We start from the raw sequence: 21528 nt of genomic DNA on the forward strand, positions 1-21528 counted from the left end.
CCCTTAGGACTGGAAAGAGGTCTGGTTTTGCTCACGCTATGTAAACTCAGTGTCTGGGACAGCAAGAGCTCACAATATGACTTCATGAGCAACTTAGACCCCTGGAGTGAGGGGCTCCTTTCCTCAACGGTCCTCTTTTCTTGACACCCCCCCCCAGCCCCACCACCATCCTGAAGGCTCCCAAGAGGGAGGGGTCTTTTCCGTTCCTTCATTCTCTCATTGTCTGCTAGTCTGTTCGCTCATTCATTGCATTTTTACAATCTTTCCTCTTCCTCCACCTCCCCTCCCCCAGCTCATCCAGGCACCCAGTGCACGCCTTGACCCTGCGGTCCCGCCTGCCCCACCTCCTCACTCTGCCCGGCCCCCAGACCGCCCCTTTCCGGTCCGCCCCCTCTCCTGACCAATAGAAGCCGTCAGACCGGGCGGGGCAGAGGCCGGGGCGGGGCCTCGCTTCCTCAGTACCCCTGGCGGCGCCCCCGGCTCCGGAAACGCGCCGCGGGGCTACTGCGCTTGACCAGACGCTGGCAGTTCTGTGGCGCTTCCTGCCACGCCGGGCCTGCCTGGGTTGTGCCAGCTCTGCTCCTCTGAGGGCCGCGCGACAGCCGCCTCCTGGCCTGGGTGAGCGTGCGGGCCATGGGAGGGACGTGCGAGCCCGAGTAATTGTGAGGGAGGAGGAATGATGTGCGGGCCCGAATGAGCATGCGGGGCCGCGGGAAGATGTGCTGGGGGGCCAGGGTGAGTGTGCGGGCCGTGGGAGAGTATTGGGGGAGGGGGCATCTCAGTGCGTGTCGACTGCTCGGCCTTGGGGCAGGCTAGAGGCCGAAGGGGCTGGGTCCCAGATGGTGGCTGTGATGAGGCCCCAAGCCTTCCCGTGGAGGGCGGGGGTTGGGGGGCTGTAAGGGCGGGAATCGCGGATGTGCGGAGGCCTATGCTGCTCTTTGGAGGGTGCTGCGGTATGGGAACCGGTCAGAAGCCGAGAGAGAGAGACCCCCCCCTTCCCACCAAGCCCCAAGTGCAATGGAGGCCATAGGGAGGGGCTTAGGGGGGAAGGGCTTAATTAAAGGACTTTTCCCCAGTATAGGGGAAGGATTGAGGCTCATTCTGGGGCTCTGGGAATGATGGTTATTGCTGGGAGGAGACATTCCTTTCCATTTGGGTGGGGGCCGAGCCAAAGCTTGGCAGGGAGGATGGGGGCAAGTAGGTTGCCTAGGGCACAAGACCTGGCAGGGTTAGAGAGAAGGAGAAAGCCCTTGCTGGGTGAAGAGAGCTCAAGGCCCTCCATCTGAAGAGATCTCTTCTTTTACTTTTGCCCTCCTAGGGGCCACCATCTCTCCCTACTTTGGTAGTGTCTCCAGTCTATATTTGGGTGATTAATTACAGGTCTTTTTACTCACAGGCATACTCCGGCATACACTCACTGCTCTGCTGCCTAAAGCCCATGGTCCCTTTCAAACACTCCTCCCATTCTCAAGGGAGAATGGTCCCACTCTATTCCAACTGATACCCTCCAGCCAGCATTGGCTCAGCCAGATAGGCAGCCCCCTCCAAGTCTCTTTGGTCAGTAAAGCATTTCCTCTTTAACCTCAGCCCCAACATTTTCCTCTACTAGAGGATTTCAGATGGGATTGCTGGAATAGCACCTCACCAAGGTACTAATGCAGCCAGCCTCACTCCTGCCCTCATTAGGCCTTTCCATAGAAACAACATACAGTGTCTGGCACAGTCCAGTAAATTCCCCCAAAATGTTCTTGGATCTACATTTAGAATTCTCTGGAGCAGAGATTTCTAGCCTTATGTCAGGAAAGACCCCTTGGAAAATCTGTTAGAAAGTCTGAATTCTTTTTCCAGAAATCTATCAGTGTAGACTAAATGGCCTCCCATTTCCGGTAACTCCTGGGCGGGACCCCTGTCTAACGTGAGCTAGAAACAAGGGACCCTTCAGATTCTAGACAGGCCCCCCCTGGGGTAATTGTTCCCACCCAGACCTGCTGCTCTGCAACTTGATTTTTTTTGTGTGTGTGCTATTTGGGTTTGAACTCAGGGCTTCCCACTTGCCAGGCAGATGCTCTACCACTTGAGCCATGCCTCCAACCCTTTTTACTCTGGTTATTTTGGAGGCAGGGTCTCATTTTTGTCCAGGTTGGACTGCAATCTTCCTATTTTAGGCTTCCCTCCATCACAGGGATGGCAGATGCCTGGCTTTTTTCCATTGAGATGGTGGGGGGGGGGTCTCGAAATTTTTTGCCTGAACTGATCTGGAACCATATCTCTCAGTCTCAACCTCCTGTGTAGCTTAGGAATCTGTTGAAGGCTGAGTTTTGGGCTCAGAAACTACCTTTACTGGTTGCCAGACATCCTCAGGATGCCCTTGGGATGGCAAGCATGCACCACCATGCCCAGTGATTAGTCAAGATGGGGTTTTTGAACTCTTTGCCCAAGCTGGCCCCGAAATGGGATCTTCCTGACCTCAGCCTCCCAAGTAACTAGCATTATAGATGTGTGTCACAGGCTCCCAGCTCCACCTGAATTCTTACTAAACTCTAAACCAGGTTTCTAACCCAATGATCCAGCCCTTCTAAACCTGCTTGGACTCAATGGTCCAGGACTCCTTGAAATTTGCATACATCCCACCCCACCCCCAGTTTAGAATCTTTTACATACAGGCAGTGTAACCTCAATGAGACTATGCTTAAAATTTATTTTGATTTTTAGTAAGATGCCATGCTTCTTCTCGGGAAAATGGGAACATGAACCTTTTCTCAATTAAGTACAACAAACACTACAAGATCTCCTTCTGGTCTACCTTCTGGCTTTTTTATAGAAGGGAAAGAAGATGGAAACCTAAACAGAGAGAGACAGGTGCCCAGGAAAAGTGAGAGAGAAAACAGATGTCTTCCCCACCCACGAATACAGAAAAAGACACACACAGACACAAATATCCCAAGAGAAACAGACTTTCCTGGTGAGACATCCTCCTTTTTGGCCCTTTAGTATTCTACTTCGAGTAGCAGCCAGCTTACAGAATATGGGATGGGCCTCAAATGGGCCCCTGTGTTCACCTCCTGGCCTGCCAGGTTGAGGAACCATAAAGGCCAGGACTGGCTGCAGCTTAGAACCCCACTCAACATTTGCATCCTGGGACTCATTATAGCATTTAGGACCTCAGCAGTGGGTGTGCAATGGCACAGCCTGACCTGCCACTGAGTACTCACTATACAAGAGGAAAGTTTCCTGGAAGGTACACACATGCATCTACTTCTGTTCACTTGGATTATTTCAATCCAACAGGTAAGACCTTAACTGCCAGACTAATCACCTGGAATTGTTCGGAGACAAGATGAGTCATCCCTGTGTGTCTTTTTTGGGTAAGTCTCAGTTGTACTGTTAGAAGGCCCATACATGGGGTACAAGACAGTGAAGAGTGTTGTTCCTGTTCTGGAAGCATTTATTTCTCTCTCTCCAGCGTTGCTGATTTATCTGCCCCTAGACATTTCTAGCAAACCTAGAGATGCAGCTGTGGGGAGAGAAAACATCCAGTAGGAGAATCCAGGGGCTCATCAAATGGGATAGGGAGCTGAAAGCGACTGTGGGGCCTAGCTCTCCTTGTGAGTGTTTACAACCTTTGGGGTATATTTGCTTTGGCCCAGAACTGAGCTGAACACCACAAGCCACCTGTTACGTTCTGGGTAGACTCAAGCTTTATGGCCTGAGGATTTTCTGCTACAGGTCCTTATTTAGATGCTCTAGGGAGTCCAGGGCATCCCTGAGAAGCTTCTAGAAGCACCCAGGTGGGTCTTGTTTGGGTGACCTTGCTGCCCCTACCCTGCCCCACTGTCCAGGGAAGGACAGCAGGTGTCTAAGGAGGTTGTGTAGTGACTATCTGTGCATTGGGATCTATTGAAAGTTGAGCTTTTGGGCTCAGAAACTACCTTTACTACTTGCCAGACACTCTAATTATTGACCACTTTTGTGACATGGGTTGGTTTTTGTCTTTGTTGAATTCCATCAGATTTTTATTCTTTCAGATCAAAGTGAAATGATTATTTTGGATCTCTTAGTGTTTCTGATTCCATGCAGTAAATTTAAATACATTGGTTTGTTCAAATTTAACATTGTGCACATACCAGGATGATTTGTTCATTCACATGAGCTCTTGTATTTTAGAAAGAATAATTTTTCAAATTGTCCAGCAGTAGGTTAACACTGACATCATTATTGTCCTTGTTCTAGCAGCAGATGTTTCTTGAACAGCTGCAGCATACGTGGTGCTTGGCTAGATCCAGAGTGGAATCTGCAGTCGACCTTGAGAGAGCTTTCGTTGCTCTGGGAGTCGGTAGTCTTTAGGCTATCTTCATATCCTGTTTGAAGATGGGGATTAGTGCTTACTTAAGAGCTGCAGATTGGTTTGAACATGTTTCTCCTACTTCCATTTCCCAATGATAAGCAGAGTACACTTTTCGAGATTCTTTGAGATTCAGGGTGTGCTTTTCTGCTGAGTGAAAGTGCCTTATAGTCAAGGTCAGCATTACCCTTTGTGTCCATGGGAGAGTATAATGATTTCCTTGTTCTATCTGGAATTGCTTTGACCTGGCTCCCCAAGGATCCCCTTGATCAGAAAACAGTGGACACCACATTTGTCACTTGTGTCACAGCATCCAGCTTCTTTTCCAAATTAGTTCCACCATTTTAAAGTAGACCAGTTGTACAACATGGATTCTAAGTGTTCTGATTGTCTTTGGGATTGATGATAATTTTATTTTTAACTGTACTGGGATTAATGTGTATTATCTTTTTAAAAAATGATCTTTCTTTGCTTCTGAAGTTCTTTTACCTGATACAGTTGGTTAATTATACAGAGTTTAGCTTCCTTTTGTGAAAACAGGGGGCTGCTTTCTTCCCTTCCCACTTTATGAGTACCTTCTAAATTAGCTCTGTGTGTCCAAGGGCTCTGTTACTGTGGGTGGTGATCACATAGCTGCTGAGAGCTGAAGTGCTCTCAAGCCAAATCTCCAGGGTAAACTAGTACAGGAAGGGCCACTCCTATTGCTACATGGGAAAGGATAATTAACAATTCATCTGGGAGTTGTAGCTCCAGGACCTCAACAGTTAATCATGCCAATTAAGTAAAAACACTTCAGTAGGATTCACCCAATTAAAAGGAACACTTCGGTAGGATTTGCTCAATTAAACGTGGGTGGCTTGGAAGAGTGTGTGTGTGTGTGTGTGTGTGTGTGTGTGTGTGAGAGAGAGAGAGAGAGAGAGAGAGAAATGTGTCTATCTTGCTATTTTGTGTAGTGAGGATCTGCAATGGCGTGTTACTAGGATGATTTAAATGCAGCACCCAAACACCCATACATACCATGAGGCTTCTGCAGTGCTCACTATTGGCTTGTCTTCAGTTATAGCCTGGGGTTACAAGGATTGCATATTATTTCTTTCTCCTCTGGTGTGGCTCAAAAAGTCACAAATCTTGAAAGCTGGACCTTAAGCAAGCCACTTAAACTTGTGGATCTATGGTTTCCTTCTCCATAAAATGGAGATGGTAAAAACCATAGATTGTGATAATTAAATTATCACACAGGGAGACACACAGCTCCAAATATGCATACTAAGTGCTCCATAAATGGAAGCTCTCTCCATTTAACATGCTATTCCCACACACATTGATTCATTCGCTCTACAATATATCATATACCTTTGTGGTGCCAGGAGCTGCTACAGATGCTGGGATTCAGAGTTCACATAAAGAGAAGGCCCTGTACTATTGGAGTTGGTATTTTTCTTGAGAAAAATAAGCAACTTCATAGGAAACTTTTTCATTAGTGAAAATGTTTTTGAGTAAACTATGTTGGGTCTGGAGAGTAGAAAGATTTTGACACTTGAGTTAAGGCCTGAATTATGAGAAGGAGCCTCCTATGATAAGCTGTAGGGATGGTGTTCTTGGCAGATTCACAAGCTTTAGGGGCCACAGCCTTGACATATTCAGAACTGCATGAAGGCCACTGTGTCTGGATGGGATGCAGGATATATGATTGTGGGCTGTGCCAGAACCTTGAATGGTAGGTAAGGCCTTAGGTTGCTGGCCTGAAGGCAGCTATAAGAGATCTGTAACTGCTCATCTTTCTCAAAAGGTGCATATATGATGCGATATCCTCTCTCCATTTCATTTGGCAGCCAAACATCAACATTAATTGGAAATGAATTGCTAAAAATGAATTATACAAGAAATTTGTGACCAGTTCATTTTATACCAGAAGCCAAAGTCAAATTAAGATATTGAATGTGTACCAGGAAGAATTCAAGCAAGGTGCCAGTGGCTCATGTCTGTAATCCTAGCTACTCAGGAGGCAGAGATCAGGAGGATTGCAGTTCAAAGCCAGCCCAGGAAAATAGCTCACGAGACCCTATCTGGAAAAAACCCATCACAAAAAAGGACTGGTGGAGTTGTTCAAGGTGAAGGCCCTGAGTTCAAACCCCAGTACCACCAAATATAAATAAATAAATAAAAGAATTCAACAAGCTAGAGGAGCCCTTCCCTGGTGACACTGGACACAGAGGGCTGCGTGCAGAATACCTGGGGATGAATTCACACATTGGAGGAGCACCTGTGCTGGGAGCCACTTAAAAATGGGAATTGGGCTTCCAAGAACTTTGGAGTCAAATTAGGCCTTCTCCCCATACCTGTTCACAGTACTGATAGCTTGTGAGGAGGAGCTCAGGAGGTCTTTCTAGGCTTTCTGGTCATCCCGCTTCACAGACTATCCACAAATTCCCACCAGCCCTTCTTCCTTGTGCTTGATTTGCACATGTGGGCATTCCAGGAAGTGTTGGTCTTTTGACTGTCCACAAGAGCCACTCTCCTGTTGTTTCCTTGGCCTCATCCCTTGTCCTCTTGCATGCTGAGCATCTTTCTTATACCAAGTCTATCAAAATCTTTAAAAATTGTTCTTTTAGGACTGAGGGAATGGCTCAAGAAGTAGAATATTTGTCTAGCAAGCACAGGGTCCCGAGTTTAAACCCAAGTACTGCCAAAAAACAATATTGTTCTTTTCCCATACCAACAAAATTCAGCCAGGTTACTGAACCTTCACACATTATAAAAACAGAAGACTTTTCTAGACCTTGACTCACCTCTGTGTGGCCACACACACATTTAAGTGTAAATGTGCTTATTCCAGCTGCCAGTCACTCTCAGTCTTTTTTTCCTCTGAAAGTCCAAATATACTTAGTTATCTTCCCCCTTTCCTTTAAAAACCCTATGGGTTCCAGTTATTATCTCTGCCTATATCTTCTATGAAAAATTCACATTTAAGCCCTCTAGTTTTCTTCTTGCTCTGAGTTCTGGGACTCTTCAGTGGTATATTCAGAGCTCTGAGCCACATTCATCACCTCCCCCATATGATATTGGGATTATTTAGACTCTTCCTATGGGTTATAACATTATTTTTCATACTTTTACTTTAACACATGTGTCTTTTTTTTTTTGTCTTTTCTTTTTTGGTGCTGGGATCGAACCCAGGGCCTTGCACACGCTAGGCAAGCGCTGTACCACTGAGCTACATCCCAGCCCCATCTGTGTCTTTATTTGAAGAGTTTTTTCTTTTGGTAGGCAGCACATAGGCAAGTCTTGCATTTTTAAATACAGTCAAACAATCTCTGCCTTTTCTCTAGAGTGTTTAGTCCATTTATATTTAACTTAATTATCCATGCAATTGAGTTTTAGTTTGCCATCCTGCTATTTATTTCTATTTATCCCATCTGTTCTTTTTTTCTTTACTTTTTTTCTTTTGGATTGTTAACATTCACCAGAGTCTTGGAGGGTAAAACACACAATCATATATATTGCTTCTACATGTTACAAACCCACACTATCTTGTTACTATTTTTCCTTGAAATAATCAATTATTTTTTGAAGATTTTAAAAATGAAGAAGTGAAAGTCTTTTATATTTCCACACATATTTACATTTCTGATGTTCTTCATGCCTTTGTGTAGATCCAAGTTTCCACCTGTTTTCATTTTTCCTTTTCCCTCAAAACTACCTTTAATATTTCTTATGATACAGACCTGCTGGTGACACATTCTCTTGGCTGTTATCTGAAATTTTCTTTTAATTTTGCATTTTTTACATTTTTATTAGCATATATTAGTTGTACAGGAGGTTTCATTGACATTTACATATATGCTTACAATATATCTTAATTAGATTCACCTCCTCCCTCATTCTCCCTTCCCTCCCTTTCCTTGTCCTCATTTTTGAAGGAAAATTTCCCTGAATATAGAATTCTAGATTGACAGTTTTTTTTCTTTTAGTGCTCAAAAATGTCATCCAGTTGTTTTTTGGCTTGCATGTTTTCCAATAAGGAGTCACTGACTATTCTTATTTTTGTTTCTCTGTATACTCTTTACTCATCATTTCTTCCCTCCAGCTACTTTAAATTTTTTATCACTGTTTTTCAGAAAGTTGATTGTGATGATGTCTCTCTGAGCTTCATTTGAGGTAGTTTCTAGATGTTTCTTTTGGTTCTTTTTATATCTTCTATTACTCTCTTTGTGTCCCTGTTTTTCTTTCAATACTTGTGCAACATAGTTAAAGTAACTTTTTTCCCTTTGAGTTCTAGCAGTCATTTGTGGATATTTCTTTTGACTGATTATTCTCACCATAGGTCACATTTTTGTATTCCTTGGCATTTCAATAATTTTCCATTGGATGTTGGACATTTTAAGGATTATGTTATTGAGTATCTGGACTTTGGGAGTTATGAGTAGTTTATTCATGGATCAATTTGATCCTTTTGAGGCCAGTTTTAAGTTTTTGTAGGACAGGTCTTGAGTAGCTTTGCTTCTAAGGATAGATCAGTCTTAGTACTGATGCACAGTCCCTCTGTATCACTACTGAGCGTCCCAGGTGATCACAGAGCACTCTATGTTGGTTGGTCAGACATTGACCATCTCCCTCTCTTCATGTGTCCTAGGAATTTTTCAGCTTATAGTTTCCTGGTCCTTCTTTTCCCAGCCCTTTGGAGTTTTATTCTATACTTAAAGATGCAAGGGAAGCCTTGTGCATATTTTTACAGTCTTTTTCTGCAGAGCATAGTCCTTTAGGAACTCTGCTCTATGACTTCTGAGTACTGTCTGTGTGTCCTCAAGTTGGCAAAGCTGCTAAGTTGTTTGTTTTTACCCTCCCCACACTCTCCAGGCAGAGAGCTGGGGTGATGACAGGGCTCACCTCATTTGTTTCTCTCAGGGATCATGATACTGTGCTTCCTAATGCCCAGCATCTCAAAGCTGGTGTTTCACATATATTTTCTTTTGTTTTCTACTTGGTTATGGCAGTATATAAAATCTATTCCTTGTTACTCAGTTATGGCTATAAGTGGAAATTTTCATCCATCTCTTTTGACAAAACATATTTAAACTTATGTAAAAGTCTTTCTGGAGTGGTTGGCTTTGTAGTACTTATGCTCATGCCAAAATAGTTACTTTCTTTTTACTTCATTCTGAGTTGACCTCAGAACATGAACTGTGTGACTATTTCTTGGAACCCACTGAATGGGAGGCTTATGGTACACAGACATCAGTGGTAGTCTTGCAATATTTCACTTATTTTGCAACTTGGAAGTAAAAGATAACTTGAATATATTGTTCAGAGCTTGTATTTGCCAACTTAGTGTTTGAAGATCTTTTCTGTGAGGCTGGTTTTTCCAAACTGTTCTCTCCAAACTTCATTTTGTTGAATAATATAAGAGAGAGTTTCTCCTGTGCAGCTGACTCTTTCACCTGGTGAATTACTTCAGAGCAGCGTGGCTTTTAAGGGACTCACCATTGGTCAAGAAACCCAGGTTCCTTCTCTTTGTTGCCTCTCCTCCCTCCAGTGGCCTAAGCCAGTTTTGTGTTGCGTTCTACAAAGCTGGAAAGGACATCTCAGCTCCTAGTTAGTTCTGCTGATATTTTAGTATGCTTCCCTCCCGTGCAGTGTGAGTAGTGACCTCTTCGAGGCTTGCTATAAGGGAAACCTGTGGCCAACCTGTCTCTGAGAGCTGGTCTCCCTGCCATTGGCTCTCTGTAGCTACCCTCCAGCTCTGCCTGGGTTAGCATTTGTCTTATCTTGACCCTCTGGCCTGCCTATGCTAATTCTTTATCAGCCTACTTTCCCATTGTTTGAAATACGTTTTCTCAGGCATACCAATGCTCTAGCTTGTCATTGAGCCAGCATGTGAAAGAGAAAATAAAATTTAAAACCAAGGAACAGGAAATTGCCAGTCTCTTCCCCAGGAGACCCAGAGATAGGACAATTGTCACTCATGGCTTTTTTCACTTTCCTTAGCTCCACCTGCTCCCCAAGGTCTTGTCCTTCCCCAGGATGGAACCCCAGGAAACCAGGTCCTGGCAGTCCCTCTTGAGATGCCGGAGGCCCAGGTGAGCTGTGCTGCCCTCTGTCTTGCTTGGGATTCTGTCACTGCTCCCTGATTTTGGCCTCGGCCTCTGCCTCTTGCCCAGCATGACACACAGCAGGGTGTGAAGCCCAGCTTCTGCCTTCCTTCCTGCCTTCTGATTCTCTCCTGGAGGCTACCAAGGAATGGGTGCCCACTGGGCCTATAATTCCTATCTTGCATATGGGAGAACTGAGTTTCTGTATGGAAAAGTGATTGAACTGAGGTTCCTTGGGAAAGACTGTGGGAAGCCAGTGCTGGGCAGCCCAGGTCTCCTTGTGCTTGGTCATGTTTTTCCAGGACTTCTTGGGGCTTATGGTTGAACCTCCACATCAGCAACACACACACACACACACACACACACACACACACACACACACACACACACACACACACACACACCAGGCCTTGCCTCTTGCCCCTGGCATTACTAATGCCTCATTGTGACTAGATGGAAAGTCTGATTATTTCCTGGGAATTCTTTCAGGATTTGATGCCATTTGAAGTGGCATGGCACCTCACAAAAAGGGAGTGGTTGAGTCTGAATCCTGAACAGAAGACTCTGGCTTATCACGGGAATGTGACCTCCATGGGTAAGGATGACCCTAGCCCTTCTCCATATTTGCCACCTTCTGGGAGTGGATTGGGAACTCATGGCCGCCCCATACAGCCTGACTTTGTACCCAGGTTGTAGGGAAATGTAAAAGGCCTGCCACACTCAACACCTCCAAATTGAACACAAGCTCCCCCAACTCCTCATGGCATGGAAAGAGCCATGCTCAGTCTTTCATTGGAAATAGCATTGTCATTTAATATATTATCTTCAGATAGAGGACATATCAGATATTAAGCTGATAAGAACAGATACTACACTTGATCTTAACCAAAAGACCAAGAAGTGACTAGAATAATTTTTAACCTACAAATTCTGTGAATCTCACGGCCATTTGATTGTATTTTACTGTTGGGAGGAGTGGAAATGATGAAGCTCTTGTTCACCCCTCAGGGTCTGCATGTGAGGGGGGGTATTTTTTAGGAGAAGAGACTGTTGCAAGTTGGATTTGGGAGTTATGGAAGTACTCTGGTCTGGGAAGAGCATGAAGTTCAGTGTGTGTTCACTGTGGGACAGACAGTAGGGAAAGTTCAGCTCCTCAGGATGCCACCTGCCATACCACTGGAGACTCCCCAAGGGGGTCCAGAGCCTGCCTTTCTCCAGTCCCCAAAAGTAGCTATCCCTTGGGACTGTATTTGAACTGTATGAAAGGCTTGCCTAGGGTCACAGTCAACCCAGTCTTTGAGGATTTTGGGGGGGTTACCCTTTGAAGTCCTTGTCCCAGTCATCCAATCTGATGTCTTCTGCAGCTACCTCTGTAACCCATTTTCTTTTCCACAAGCAGCAGTTCCTGTTTTGAATCCTACCTTGGTCTCCCATCTAGCACAAGGACAGGTGCTGTTAGTATCAGACTCATCCCTCAGCACAGACCAAGGTAAGCAACCTGGTGAGTGAAAAAGAAATCTAAAGAAGCATGGGGAAATTGGGGTGAGGCCCAACTGAGCTATGTAGGTTCAAGTTAGAGTTGGAGGGTTCGGCTGAGCTCTTGGGGTTGAGGTTAGGATTGGGAAGATCAGCAGAGCTTGTGGGGTCTAGGATTAGGTTCGAGAGCCAATCTGAGGCTTTGGGTGTGTGTGGCTGTTCTCCCATCAGAAGAGGAGGCCTTCTCAGGACCCCTTTAGTAGACATGTCCAACAGTCAGGCCCTCTGACCCTTTCTTCTGGTGCTTGCTTCTGGAAGCAGCCAGGTCCAGTGTTCAGCAGCTGAGTCTGGGGAAAGAATTATTGACAAACATGAGTAACCACCATCCTGAGCCCTCTGCAGTCACCTTCTGCAGACTGGCAGTGTCTCATGTTTATTCTTTCAGAAAGCACCCCTGTGACCCACCAGCAGACCATGGGGGAAGAAGCCCAGCCACAGGAGATGGCCTCCACGAGTTCCCCGAAGGCCAGTGACCCCAGTGCTGAGGTCAAACAGAAGTGGGACTTTGAGGGGAGGGGAGGGAGCCCATCACATCTTCCCATAGAACACCATTTTGCATGTAAAGAGTGTGGGGACACCTTTCGGCTGAAAGTGCTCCTGGTTCAGCACCAGAGAGTTCACAGTGAGGAGAAGGGCTGGGAGTGTAGTGATTGTGGGAAGGTCTTCAGGGGAGTGTCAGAATTTAATGAGCATAGGAAAAGCCACGTGGTCCCGCAGCCCCGGCCGGGCCCCAGTAGGTCCCTGGAAGATGTCCTGGAAAAGAGGGAGCAAATGGAGAGGGAGGCAACGCCCTTTGAGTGTGAGGAGTGCGGGAAAAGGTTTAAGAAGAACGCAGGCCTTAGTCAGCACCTGAGGGTGCACAGCAGAGAGAAGCCCTTTGATTGTGAGGAATGCGGACAGTCCTTCAAAGCCAACACCCACCTCTTTCGACATCAGAAGCTTCACACTTCGGAAAAAACCTTTGCCTGCAAGGCGTGCAGCAGGGATTTCCTAGATCGCCAGGAACTTCTCAAGCACCAGCGGATGCACACAGGCCACCTGCCCTTCGACTGCGACGACTGCGGCAAGTCCTTCCGAGGTGTCAACGGCCTGGCCGAGCACCAGCGCATCCACAGCGGTGCCAAGCCCTATGGATGCCCACACTGCGGGAAGCTCTTCAGGAGGAGCTCAGAGCTCACCAAGCACAGGCGGATCCACACTGGCGAGAAGCCATACGAGTGTGGCGAGTGCGGCAAGGCCTTCCGCCAGAGCTCCAGCCTACTGGAGCATGCGCGCATCCACAGCGGCGAGCGGCCATACGCCTGCGGAGAGTGTGGTAAGGCCTTCCGTGGGCCCTCTGACCTCATCAAGCACCGGCGCATCCACAGTGGACTGAAGCCCTACGAGTGCGACAAGTGTGGCAAGGCCTTCAGGAGGAGCTCGGGTCTGAGTCGCCACCGGCGCATCCATAGTGCGGCCAGGCGCTGCGAGTGCAGCGAGTGTGGTCGCGTGTTCAAGAGGCGCTCGGCGCTGCAGAAGCATCAGCCCACTCACCGCGAGTAGATGCCCATGCCGTGGAGGGCCATCACAGGTCCGCAGAGACCGTGGCAGTGTCAAAGGAGATGAACAGTTTTGTAACGCTTATCTATTTTACCGTGTGAGAGGTTGAACCAATTTATATTGCCACCAGCAATTTCTAAGTGTCCACGTTTCCCATTATGACCATCAAGACTGGCTTTTACCATTTTAACTTAGTTGACCTGGCAAAAAGTACTGTTAAGGTATTTAAATCCTCCTGCCTTGAGTGAGAAGGAGAAGCTGGATGTGGGGATTGAGAGGGAGCTGGGAAGTCATCTACACCAAGCTCCACACCCAAGGGAAGCAAACCACAGATGTTCAACCATGACCTCAACAAAATATGATCCCATCTTTCTCGAAGACAAGAGTGCCCCAAAGGTTTTGGCCTACTTGAATTTATAAATATTTAGGGATGTAAATAGAAGACTCAAATGTCTTATAATATTTAATTTATTAATTTAGTTATACATACATTATTATAAATCACATGTTATATAGGATAATATATTAATTTAGAGAATACTCCTTTTTTCCATGCTCTGTTTTATGAAATCATTTTAATTCCTCACATGCATTTTTGACCTCACCATCTTCACTGACATGGGAACCCCTTTGAGTCACCAGTTTTAGACCACATGCAGTCACTTCTATCAGAAGTACGTATGGTAACACTGTGACAATCCCTGCATGAGGCTCTCACCAGAAATTTCCTCCTAAGCCATAAGAACATTTTCACAAAATGTTAGAACAGTTGTCTTGAGTGTTTTTTAGGTAGCCCTATAACTCTACTACAATATAACCACTTAAGGTGGTGCTTTTCCTAATGACCTTTTAAAGGGCATCTTTTAGCATCTAAAACATTAGTCTTAGGTTACACTCCTAGTAAAAGTTAGTGAACCAAGGTTAAATTTTTTTGCCTCTGTGTTTCATAAGCCAGTTCAATCTGTTGACCCCTCTACACACCCAAAACAAGCATCAGTTGGGGTTTTGGCCTAATGGGTCTTGCCCTTATATGGTACTACTTTGAAAATAAAGTAGGTGAGAGAGCAACCACAAATAAGAGTAACATCTCTGGGACTTAAGGGTAAGGCGACGCCTCCTCATTGGGAACAAGAGTCTCTCCTGGTATTGGGCGTACATGGTACTTCTTCAATCCTCCATTTGCTTCTCTGTAAAGTGGAGGGGGCAAGCGCAGTACCTACCTCCTGAGGTTATAAGAACTGCCATCATGCCTGCAGAGCACCGCACATACTGCCTGGCATGGAGGTACGCACTCACTGAAGGTCATCTGCTGTCACCATCGTAGTTATTGCTGCCATCTTACAGCTTGTTAATACCAGAACTTGGGATGGACCCCAGGCCTCTTGACTATTAGTCTCATCCTTCTTTAATGCAGTGACTTAAATACTATTGTTTTCTTGCATGCAAATTGTACGCTCATCTCCTTTGACTAATTATCAGGTTGCCTTTAGATATATTAACTACATAGCAGTTCTTTATATATTGATTGTGATTTTCTTTTCCAATTTTTATTGCTTTGCTCTTTGTAGCACTTTTATTATATTTTTGTTGTGCAAGCTTTTGATTTTTACGTATCCCAGCCTTCGTTTTTGTCCATTAAGTCGTGGCTTTCGTTGTTTCAGTACTTAGATATGATGACATTTTCTTCTAGATTTTAATTACAAAAAGTTGAATTGCCTGCCTATCAGAAGGTGAATGCACCAGGTAGGCAGGCAGGATGGGAATTGGCCAGAAAAGTAGGCCCATTCCTCATCTACGATGCAGACTCTGTACATCTGTGGGCAGCACTTGGCTATCCATCCTGGGCTCTGAGGCACCCTAGAAACATGTCCATCACACATTGCCCAGAGCACTCTGACTGCTCATCAGTATACCCCTAGCCACCAGCAACAGGGCTTGGCCTCACGTAGATCAGCAGTGTGGTTCAAACTTGGTCTGACAGCAGCTGGCCATCCTTCAACTCCCAAGCCTGGGCAATGCCGGCATGGATTCGGTGACTGAGCAGCAGATTCACCTAAGAAACATCTCCTCGGACACAAGAAGATTCACCTGACTGATGTCGTCACATGGACCACATCCTTCTCCTATTGAGTGACTCTAGAATGAGAAAGAGATCAGTTTGGTGGCTTCTGCTTTGGGCAGCTAGGGAGAATTTTGCCCATATGTGCTAGCATGACTTCCTGCAGCCACACCTAAGAGGAGCAACAGAACAGAGGCTCAGGAAGGAACTGTGTCTCTCCAATGGCCTGCATGTCATGCTGATACAAGCTTGCTCCACCAGGCCTGGGCCTGAATTTGCAATGGCTATGCCCAAGAGGGACAATAAAGCAGGGTTTTGGAGAGCAGTGAGGCCATTCTGATGATACGTGTGGCATAGAAATAGGAACTGGTCATCCTGGGGTTGGGCTGTCACTCTGACAGTCTCCTCCAGGAGGAATAGCAGCAAGGGCTGGCAAAGAATCAACCACTCCAGGGTTTTGGTGTGACTTTCCAGTAGCTGTGCCCAGTGGGGAACTGGAGGACCCGGACAGGAAGCATGCTTTTCTGACAGTCTACCAAGGGGAGGTAGGGCTCGCTAGCAGGCACAGCCTGGAGGGGCTTCCCGGGCCCCATCCTGGGAAGTAAGGTCTGATGGTAACCTCCATGATTGTGGCCAAAAGGGCCTCTTGAATGGCCCACAGGCCACTACAGTGGCCCTGTGGGATATCTCCATCCTGACCCCCAGGATGGAGAGAAGTCAACAGCACTTATTACACAGTGATTCCTTTTGCTCTGTGGGCTTAGTTCTTGTGGTAGTGTGAATCTGGCTGAAATCACTTAATTTATCACTGTTCTCTTTTCAAGCTGTTAGGACTTGTTTTATATAGCCATCATGGATTGGGTAAGGAATGTTGACAAGTACCAGGGCAAATCTGGCCCCTTTGCCCTGGAAGACTCTTACCATTTCTTGCTCATTCACTCATCATTTTTCAGGTTTGATGAAAGATCTCGTTGAAGTCTAGATTAATGCTAACTTGGAACATAGCCTAGAGGTCACCACTCCCAGTCAGGATGTGGTATCCTGGCATCCCTTCCTGCCCTCCTTTACTTTTTTCTAGTTTGGGTTCTATAATTTTTCTCTCAAACAAATCCTTTTTTAGAGTTAACACTAAAGATCGTGTCTTTTCCATCACTGTTGCCAGATCAGCTTTTCATGTTGTTGGCAGTGAAATCCACGTTCCCTCCAAATGCAGTCAGTCCATTGCTTTAGCATGTGTCACATTGTAGTTTTACCAAGTTCATCCTTTGCTTTGGGTCATGTGGGGGTGGGTTTCCTTGGATTCTCTATGTACACTGCTATGTCCAGTGCAAATGTGAGCAAGCTGCTTCTGCATGTGCTTGTCTATGTATTTGTGTATCTACCTCATTGCATTTTTCTTTCTAATCACATGTATTCCTGCTGGAAGGGAAATGGAGAGGAGCTGGGTTACATGGAATTCTGGCTCTCGGTAGAAATATATCCTTTTACCATGTTAAGAAAGAAACTCTCCCATTAAAGAAAAAAAGAATAAGAAAGAAACCGTTGTGGCTAGAGTTTGCGGTACTTGCTGAATTTTTTTTAATGAAAGCAATTGTTTACCATTTTGCCATTTATTATGATTAACTATCAGTTAGTTGTGCCATACCCACTCTTGCATTTCTGGAATATTCCCCACCTGATCACAGGGGACATCATTCTCCCATGGTATTGCATTCTGTGTTCTTGATTTTGTGCTTGATGAGGCATGGCGCCTGGCCTTCCTCCAGCCCTGGGCTGTGGCCCTGTTGTGTACTGTATGACTCCTCACCCCACTTCTAGGCTGCATTAACTAAACCAGAACTAAATACCTGACCCAAATGGCAGCTGTCAGTCATCAGAGCTGGCTGGAGATGATGGACTTGCCCTGTCAAGACTGTGAAATGCTAACAAGGTAACTGAAGCTTCTAGTTAGTGTTGAACCATAGAGGGAACCACAAGGTATTTAGAGGATTTGCCCCTGTGTGCAGCACCAAGTTGGAGATCCATGGGTTCCTGCTGGGCTCCCCAGAGCTCCTTCCATCCCAGCACCCAGAGGGAGCCTGGCTACATTATGTTCTTAAGTTGCTGGTGGCTGCCCTTACCAGTCCACATGTGTCCCCAGCATAAACCTCCCCTCCCCTATCCACCTTGAATTGAACCAACTGGAATGGATCTCTGCTTTTTGCAACTTGTCAAGAACCATTTGCATTTGACCATTTGGCTGCTACTTAAGAAGAATTATATTGCTGGCTTTCCTTTCATTCTACCCAGCCAGCTCTCCTGGCCCAAGGCCCACTAGATGTGAGAAACACCTGTTTAAATGTGATTCTGTATTCTGGTCACTTAATATGGGCAAAAATCTATGCCTTCTGGTCTCAGTGAGTTAACCACTGTCTGAGTATTGTTCCATTCCTGAACATGTGTTTGGCCCAGAAAATGAATTCATCATAGCCCATTCTGTTCTCTATTTCAGAAATGTTTCACTGTTTCCAGCAAATCCACCAGATTGGGGAATTGATGGCTCCTCTATTATAGTGTACTTATATTCTGTAGTTCTCATTGCATCGGTTTGGATATTTACTTTCAGAAATAGAAATCATCTCTTTAAAGTTGACCCTCAGTGTTACTTGTGTGTCTCTGAGAATAGTAGCTACATCCTGCACCAGTTTGTATTTCTGTTTTTGGCACTCTTTTTTTGTTCTTCTCCAGTCTCATTAACTTGTCTGTTTTATGACACTCAGCCTTGCACTAGAGCTGTTTGTGAACTTGGCTTCTCCTCTCCCCCACCCACAACCCTCTCCCACCTGTTAGATTGTGAGCTCTTAGAAGACAGGGGTGGCCCTTCGTGTCTGATCCCCTACCAAATCTAGCACAGTGCCTTGCATCGAGTAGATTTCAATAAATATATGTTAAGTGGCCTTGGTCTTACTTGACTTATTTTGTTCGTTTATCAGCTCTTTCTCCTTTCTCCACTTGGAGAAACACCCCCCAGGCTTCCAGGTGTTATCTTGGTACCCCCTGGGATTGGCTAGCTCTGCACCTGCCAGAAACCTGGAGGAAAGAGGACGCACCCTGATGGGGGGGGGTGCGGGAGAGACAGGTTTGCCTGGACCCTTGAGCTGACCCTTGGCAGAAGGGACCTTTCATTCAGCCAGATACATCTGCCACCAATGTTAGGGCTCCTCAGGTCTGAATTCCAGATGAAAGTAGAAGATAGGACCAGATTTTCACTTCTTTCCCTAGGGCCCAGGAATGGGTTGACAAATGGCTTCTGGAATTGAGAATATGCTTACCTCTCCAGGCTAAGAAGGGGTGGGAGTGAGGGGTCAGTTCTCTTGGTAGCCCATATCTGGCCCTCTCTTTCTGGTGACCATTGCCTTACAAGAAGGAGAAGGCCCCTGGTTTTCTGACCCTTGCACATGCAAACAGGACTCAGCTGTAAAGCCAGCTGCCCAGTTTTGAAAGGACAAGCACAGAGTAGACTCCAAGATGGGAGGCCCAACAGGAGAGAGCATGACTAGAAGGCATGACTTCCCCACCAACTGTCTGCCTGACCTCTGGCAATGACCTAGGCAGGGCCCATGTCATCTTTCTTCTAGGGTCCTATCATCACTGCTTCAACTCTACTCCCCCAGTGCAGCTCTAGGCAGGTGGCATGGTACCTTACCTACTTGACAGCTGCCTCCTCATGCACCTGCCCCAGCCCAACCTAATCCAGAACCTTTCATTGGCTTTTCTGGTTTCATTATGTGTTTATTACTGAGAATTCCACCTATTTTCCTTAAAATATGTGCAAACTCTGTTCTGGCAAGCTTCAGTTGATATGGGTCATTTGGACAGCTAGCCCTGGGCCTGTCGGGGAGAGGACTGCCTATAGGACTTCTCTCCAGTGGGCCTGTGGGACTCTAGTAGTGGCTTAAAATATTTCTTCCCCTCTCATAGTGGCCCTGCCTTCCTGAGCCCAGTAGCTTCTCTCATGCTACCCTCTATAGAACAAACAAGAAGGCATCTAATGAAACAGGGATGTGCTTTTCCCTCTCCCCTTTGAGGGAACATTCAAACATCCAAACTTACTGAAAAATTGTGTGAGGCCTGTTAGCGGTCTTGTGCTCGCCATCACCTGAGCCAGTTTGGACTGCCCTTATCTCATGAGACCAGGTTCCCATCACACCCTCTACCCTGTCCCACTTCTAGCTGGAAGCTCACCCGGTGGGGGGACAACTGGAGAGTAAATAGAAATGATTTGTGCATTGATGCTTACTGCATTTTAGCTTGCCTTTCCCCATGGTCTCCTGGTCCATTTTCTTGATGGCTCCACAGCCATGGCTTGTTCCACCCTCACAAGGCCCTCCAACAGCTGGGCATGGCTTCCTGTCCTAGGCCATCCTAGGCCAGTATTGGTTCCCTTCAAAAGGTAACCACATAATAATGTGGCTTCAGATAAATTTTTTTTTCAAGCAAGATAGATCTGAAAGTCCCTCTGCTTCCTTGCCCCTCATTCTTTTATTCAATATGCATTTATTGGGCACCAAATGTGTGCTGGGCCTCAGGAACACAAAAGCAGATGACAGTGTCCCTGCTGTAAAGAGGGAGACAGACAGATGAGACCAAAATACAGTAGACCCTCGGTACCTGTGGGTCTGTGGTTCCAAGGAGGTTGCCATTGAGGAAAACCCACAATGCTCAGGATGTCCATAGTGTATGCACGGCGGATCTGAGCACCCATGATTTGCAACCACATGGAGGATGCTCCATTAGGGTCACACACATTGATACTGCTCATCGAGACTAGACCTTACTTCATGCCCCTTATCTCTACTACTGCGGATGCTTGATTCATTTTTCCCATGAGATGCCCAACTTCTTCTAAAGACATGCTGCCTTTCAACAGATCTCAAATTTTCACTTTATCACTTATACTAAGCATTGTATGCTTAGTATACCTTGTTTGGAGGGCACCATTTGCTTCTGGGGAGGCATGTCTTCACAAAACGAAAGGAAACGGCAGATCAGGCAACACTTTAAACACAACTAACGAGGGGCTGACAGCTTCTCTGAATCAACTGAGCTGTGTAATATGCACATGGGAATTTAAAACTTTTGGTTTTGAATGGGTGGGGGCGTGGCTCGAGAGGTAGAGTGCCCACCTGGCAAGTGTGAGGCCCTGAATTCAAACCCCAATACTGTAAAAAAAATTTGTTTTTGAAATTTCTTTTGATTTAAAAAAAATTTACTGGTAGTACTTGGTCAAAAACTATGTAATATGGAGGGGTTGAATTCAAGTATGATATATCTGATATATTGTAAGAACTTTTGTAAGTGCCACAATGTGCTTATTTTGTAAGCACAACAATAAAAAAATTTGAATTCATATACTGTAAAAAAAATCTCTATAATCTGTGAATAAGGCAGGCTTGCTGTATCCCAAGTAAGATCTATGTGAACATCCATCAAGATGTGCTCTATGCATTCAGACACTTTAGTGCGTGCAGTTTACAATTCAATTAAAACGATTTCAGAACCAAACACGCACTGAATATTAGACACAATATTAGCACATGATTCCTTCTCCCTCCATCTTCAGGATGTGTTTGCATTCCTCTTGGGCACTCCACATCCCTGCCCTGTCCCTGCGTCCGTCAGCCTCACTCATGTTCCTACATCTGCCTTTGTCTGCCCTAGGCCAGGTTCCACCTGGAGTGCTCTTTTTGCTCCAAAGGTAAGCTGGCCTACTGCTCACTTCCCAGTAGGCCATACTGTGCTGCTCCAAGGAGCTCTTTATTCAAAGGTCATCACTCCAGAACTTTCAGAAGTGGGGCCTGGGCTCAGCCACATCATGCTTGGGAGCTATGCATCCCTGTCCTCTGTCCCATCTCTTGGACAAACCAACTCCACCCAAAAGTTCAACTCCTCTCTTTGCTATTGTAAATTCCTCAGAATCTTGT

The 21528-nt window shown here is 45.9% G+C and overlaps 1 protein-coding gene and 1 pseudogene across 5 annotated transcripts; one reads left to right on the forward strand and one right to left on the reverse strand.

Moving 5' to 3' along the window:
- Positions 1 to 451: 451 nt before the first annotated feature.
- Positions 452 to 18501, forward strand: Znf275 (zinc finger protein 275). Of its 5 annotated transcripts, none has more exons than XR_012444653.1 (7): positions 453 to 618; positions 3289 to 3365; positions 10328 to 10419; positions 10921 to 11026; positions 11831 to 11920; positions 12353 to 17495; positions 18057 to 18501. XR_012444653.1 is itself a non-coding variant. In XM_074064394.1 (7 exons), the coding sequence occupies exons 3-7, from the start codon at positions 3338 to 3340 to the stop codon at positions 13507 to 13509; spliced, it is 1473 nt and encodes a 490-aa protein (XP_073920495.1). In that variant the 5' UTR covers positions 453 to 618; positions 2822 to 2962; positions 3289 to 3337; the 3' UTR covers positions 13510 to 18501. The 5 variants fall into 5 exon arrangements, 4 of the variants coding, with proteins under 4 accessions (XP_020042229.1, XP_073920495.1, XP_020042227.1 ...); XM_074064394.1 differs by adding an exon at positions 2822 to 2962 and having other exon boundaries at positions 12353 to 18501; XM_020186638.2 differs by having other exon boundaries at positions 453 to 735; positions 12353 to 18501.
- On the reverse strand, positions 11230 to 11336 carry LOC141419989 (U2 spliceosomal RNA; annotated as a pseudogene).
- Positions 18502 to 21528: the final 3027 nt, after the last annotated feature.

The sequence above is a fragment of the Castor canadensis genome, chromosome X (assembly GCF_047511655.1).
Source record: "Castor canadensis chromosome X, mCasCan1.hap1v2, whole genome shotgun sequence".
Lineage (NCBI taxonomy): Eukaryota > Metazoa > Chordata > Mammalia > Rodentia > Castoridae > Castor > Castor canadensis.

Coding starts and splice junctions, on each gene's coding strand:
- Znf275 (XM_020186638.2), top strand. CDS start 3,338: ATGAGTCATCCCTGTGTGTCTTTTTTGG. Junction 11,027..11,830: donor CGGGAATGTGACCTCCATGG/GTAAGGATGACC, acceptor TTCCACAAGCAG/CAGTTCCTGTTTTGAATCCT. Junction 11,921..12,352: donor ATCCCTCAGCACAGACCAAG/GTAAGCAACCTG, acceptor TTATTCTTTCAG/AAAGCACCCCTGTGACCCAC.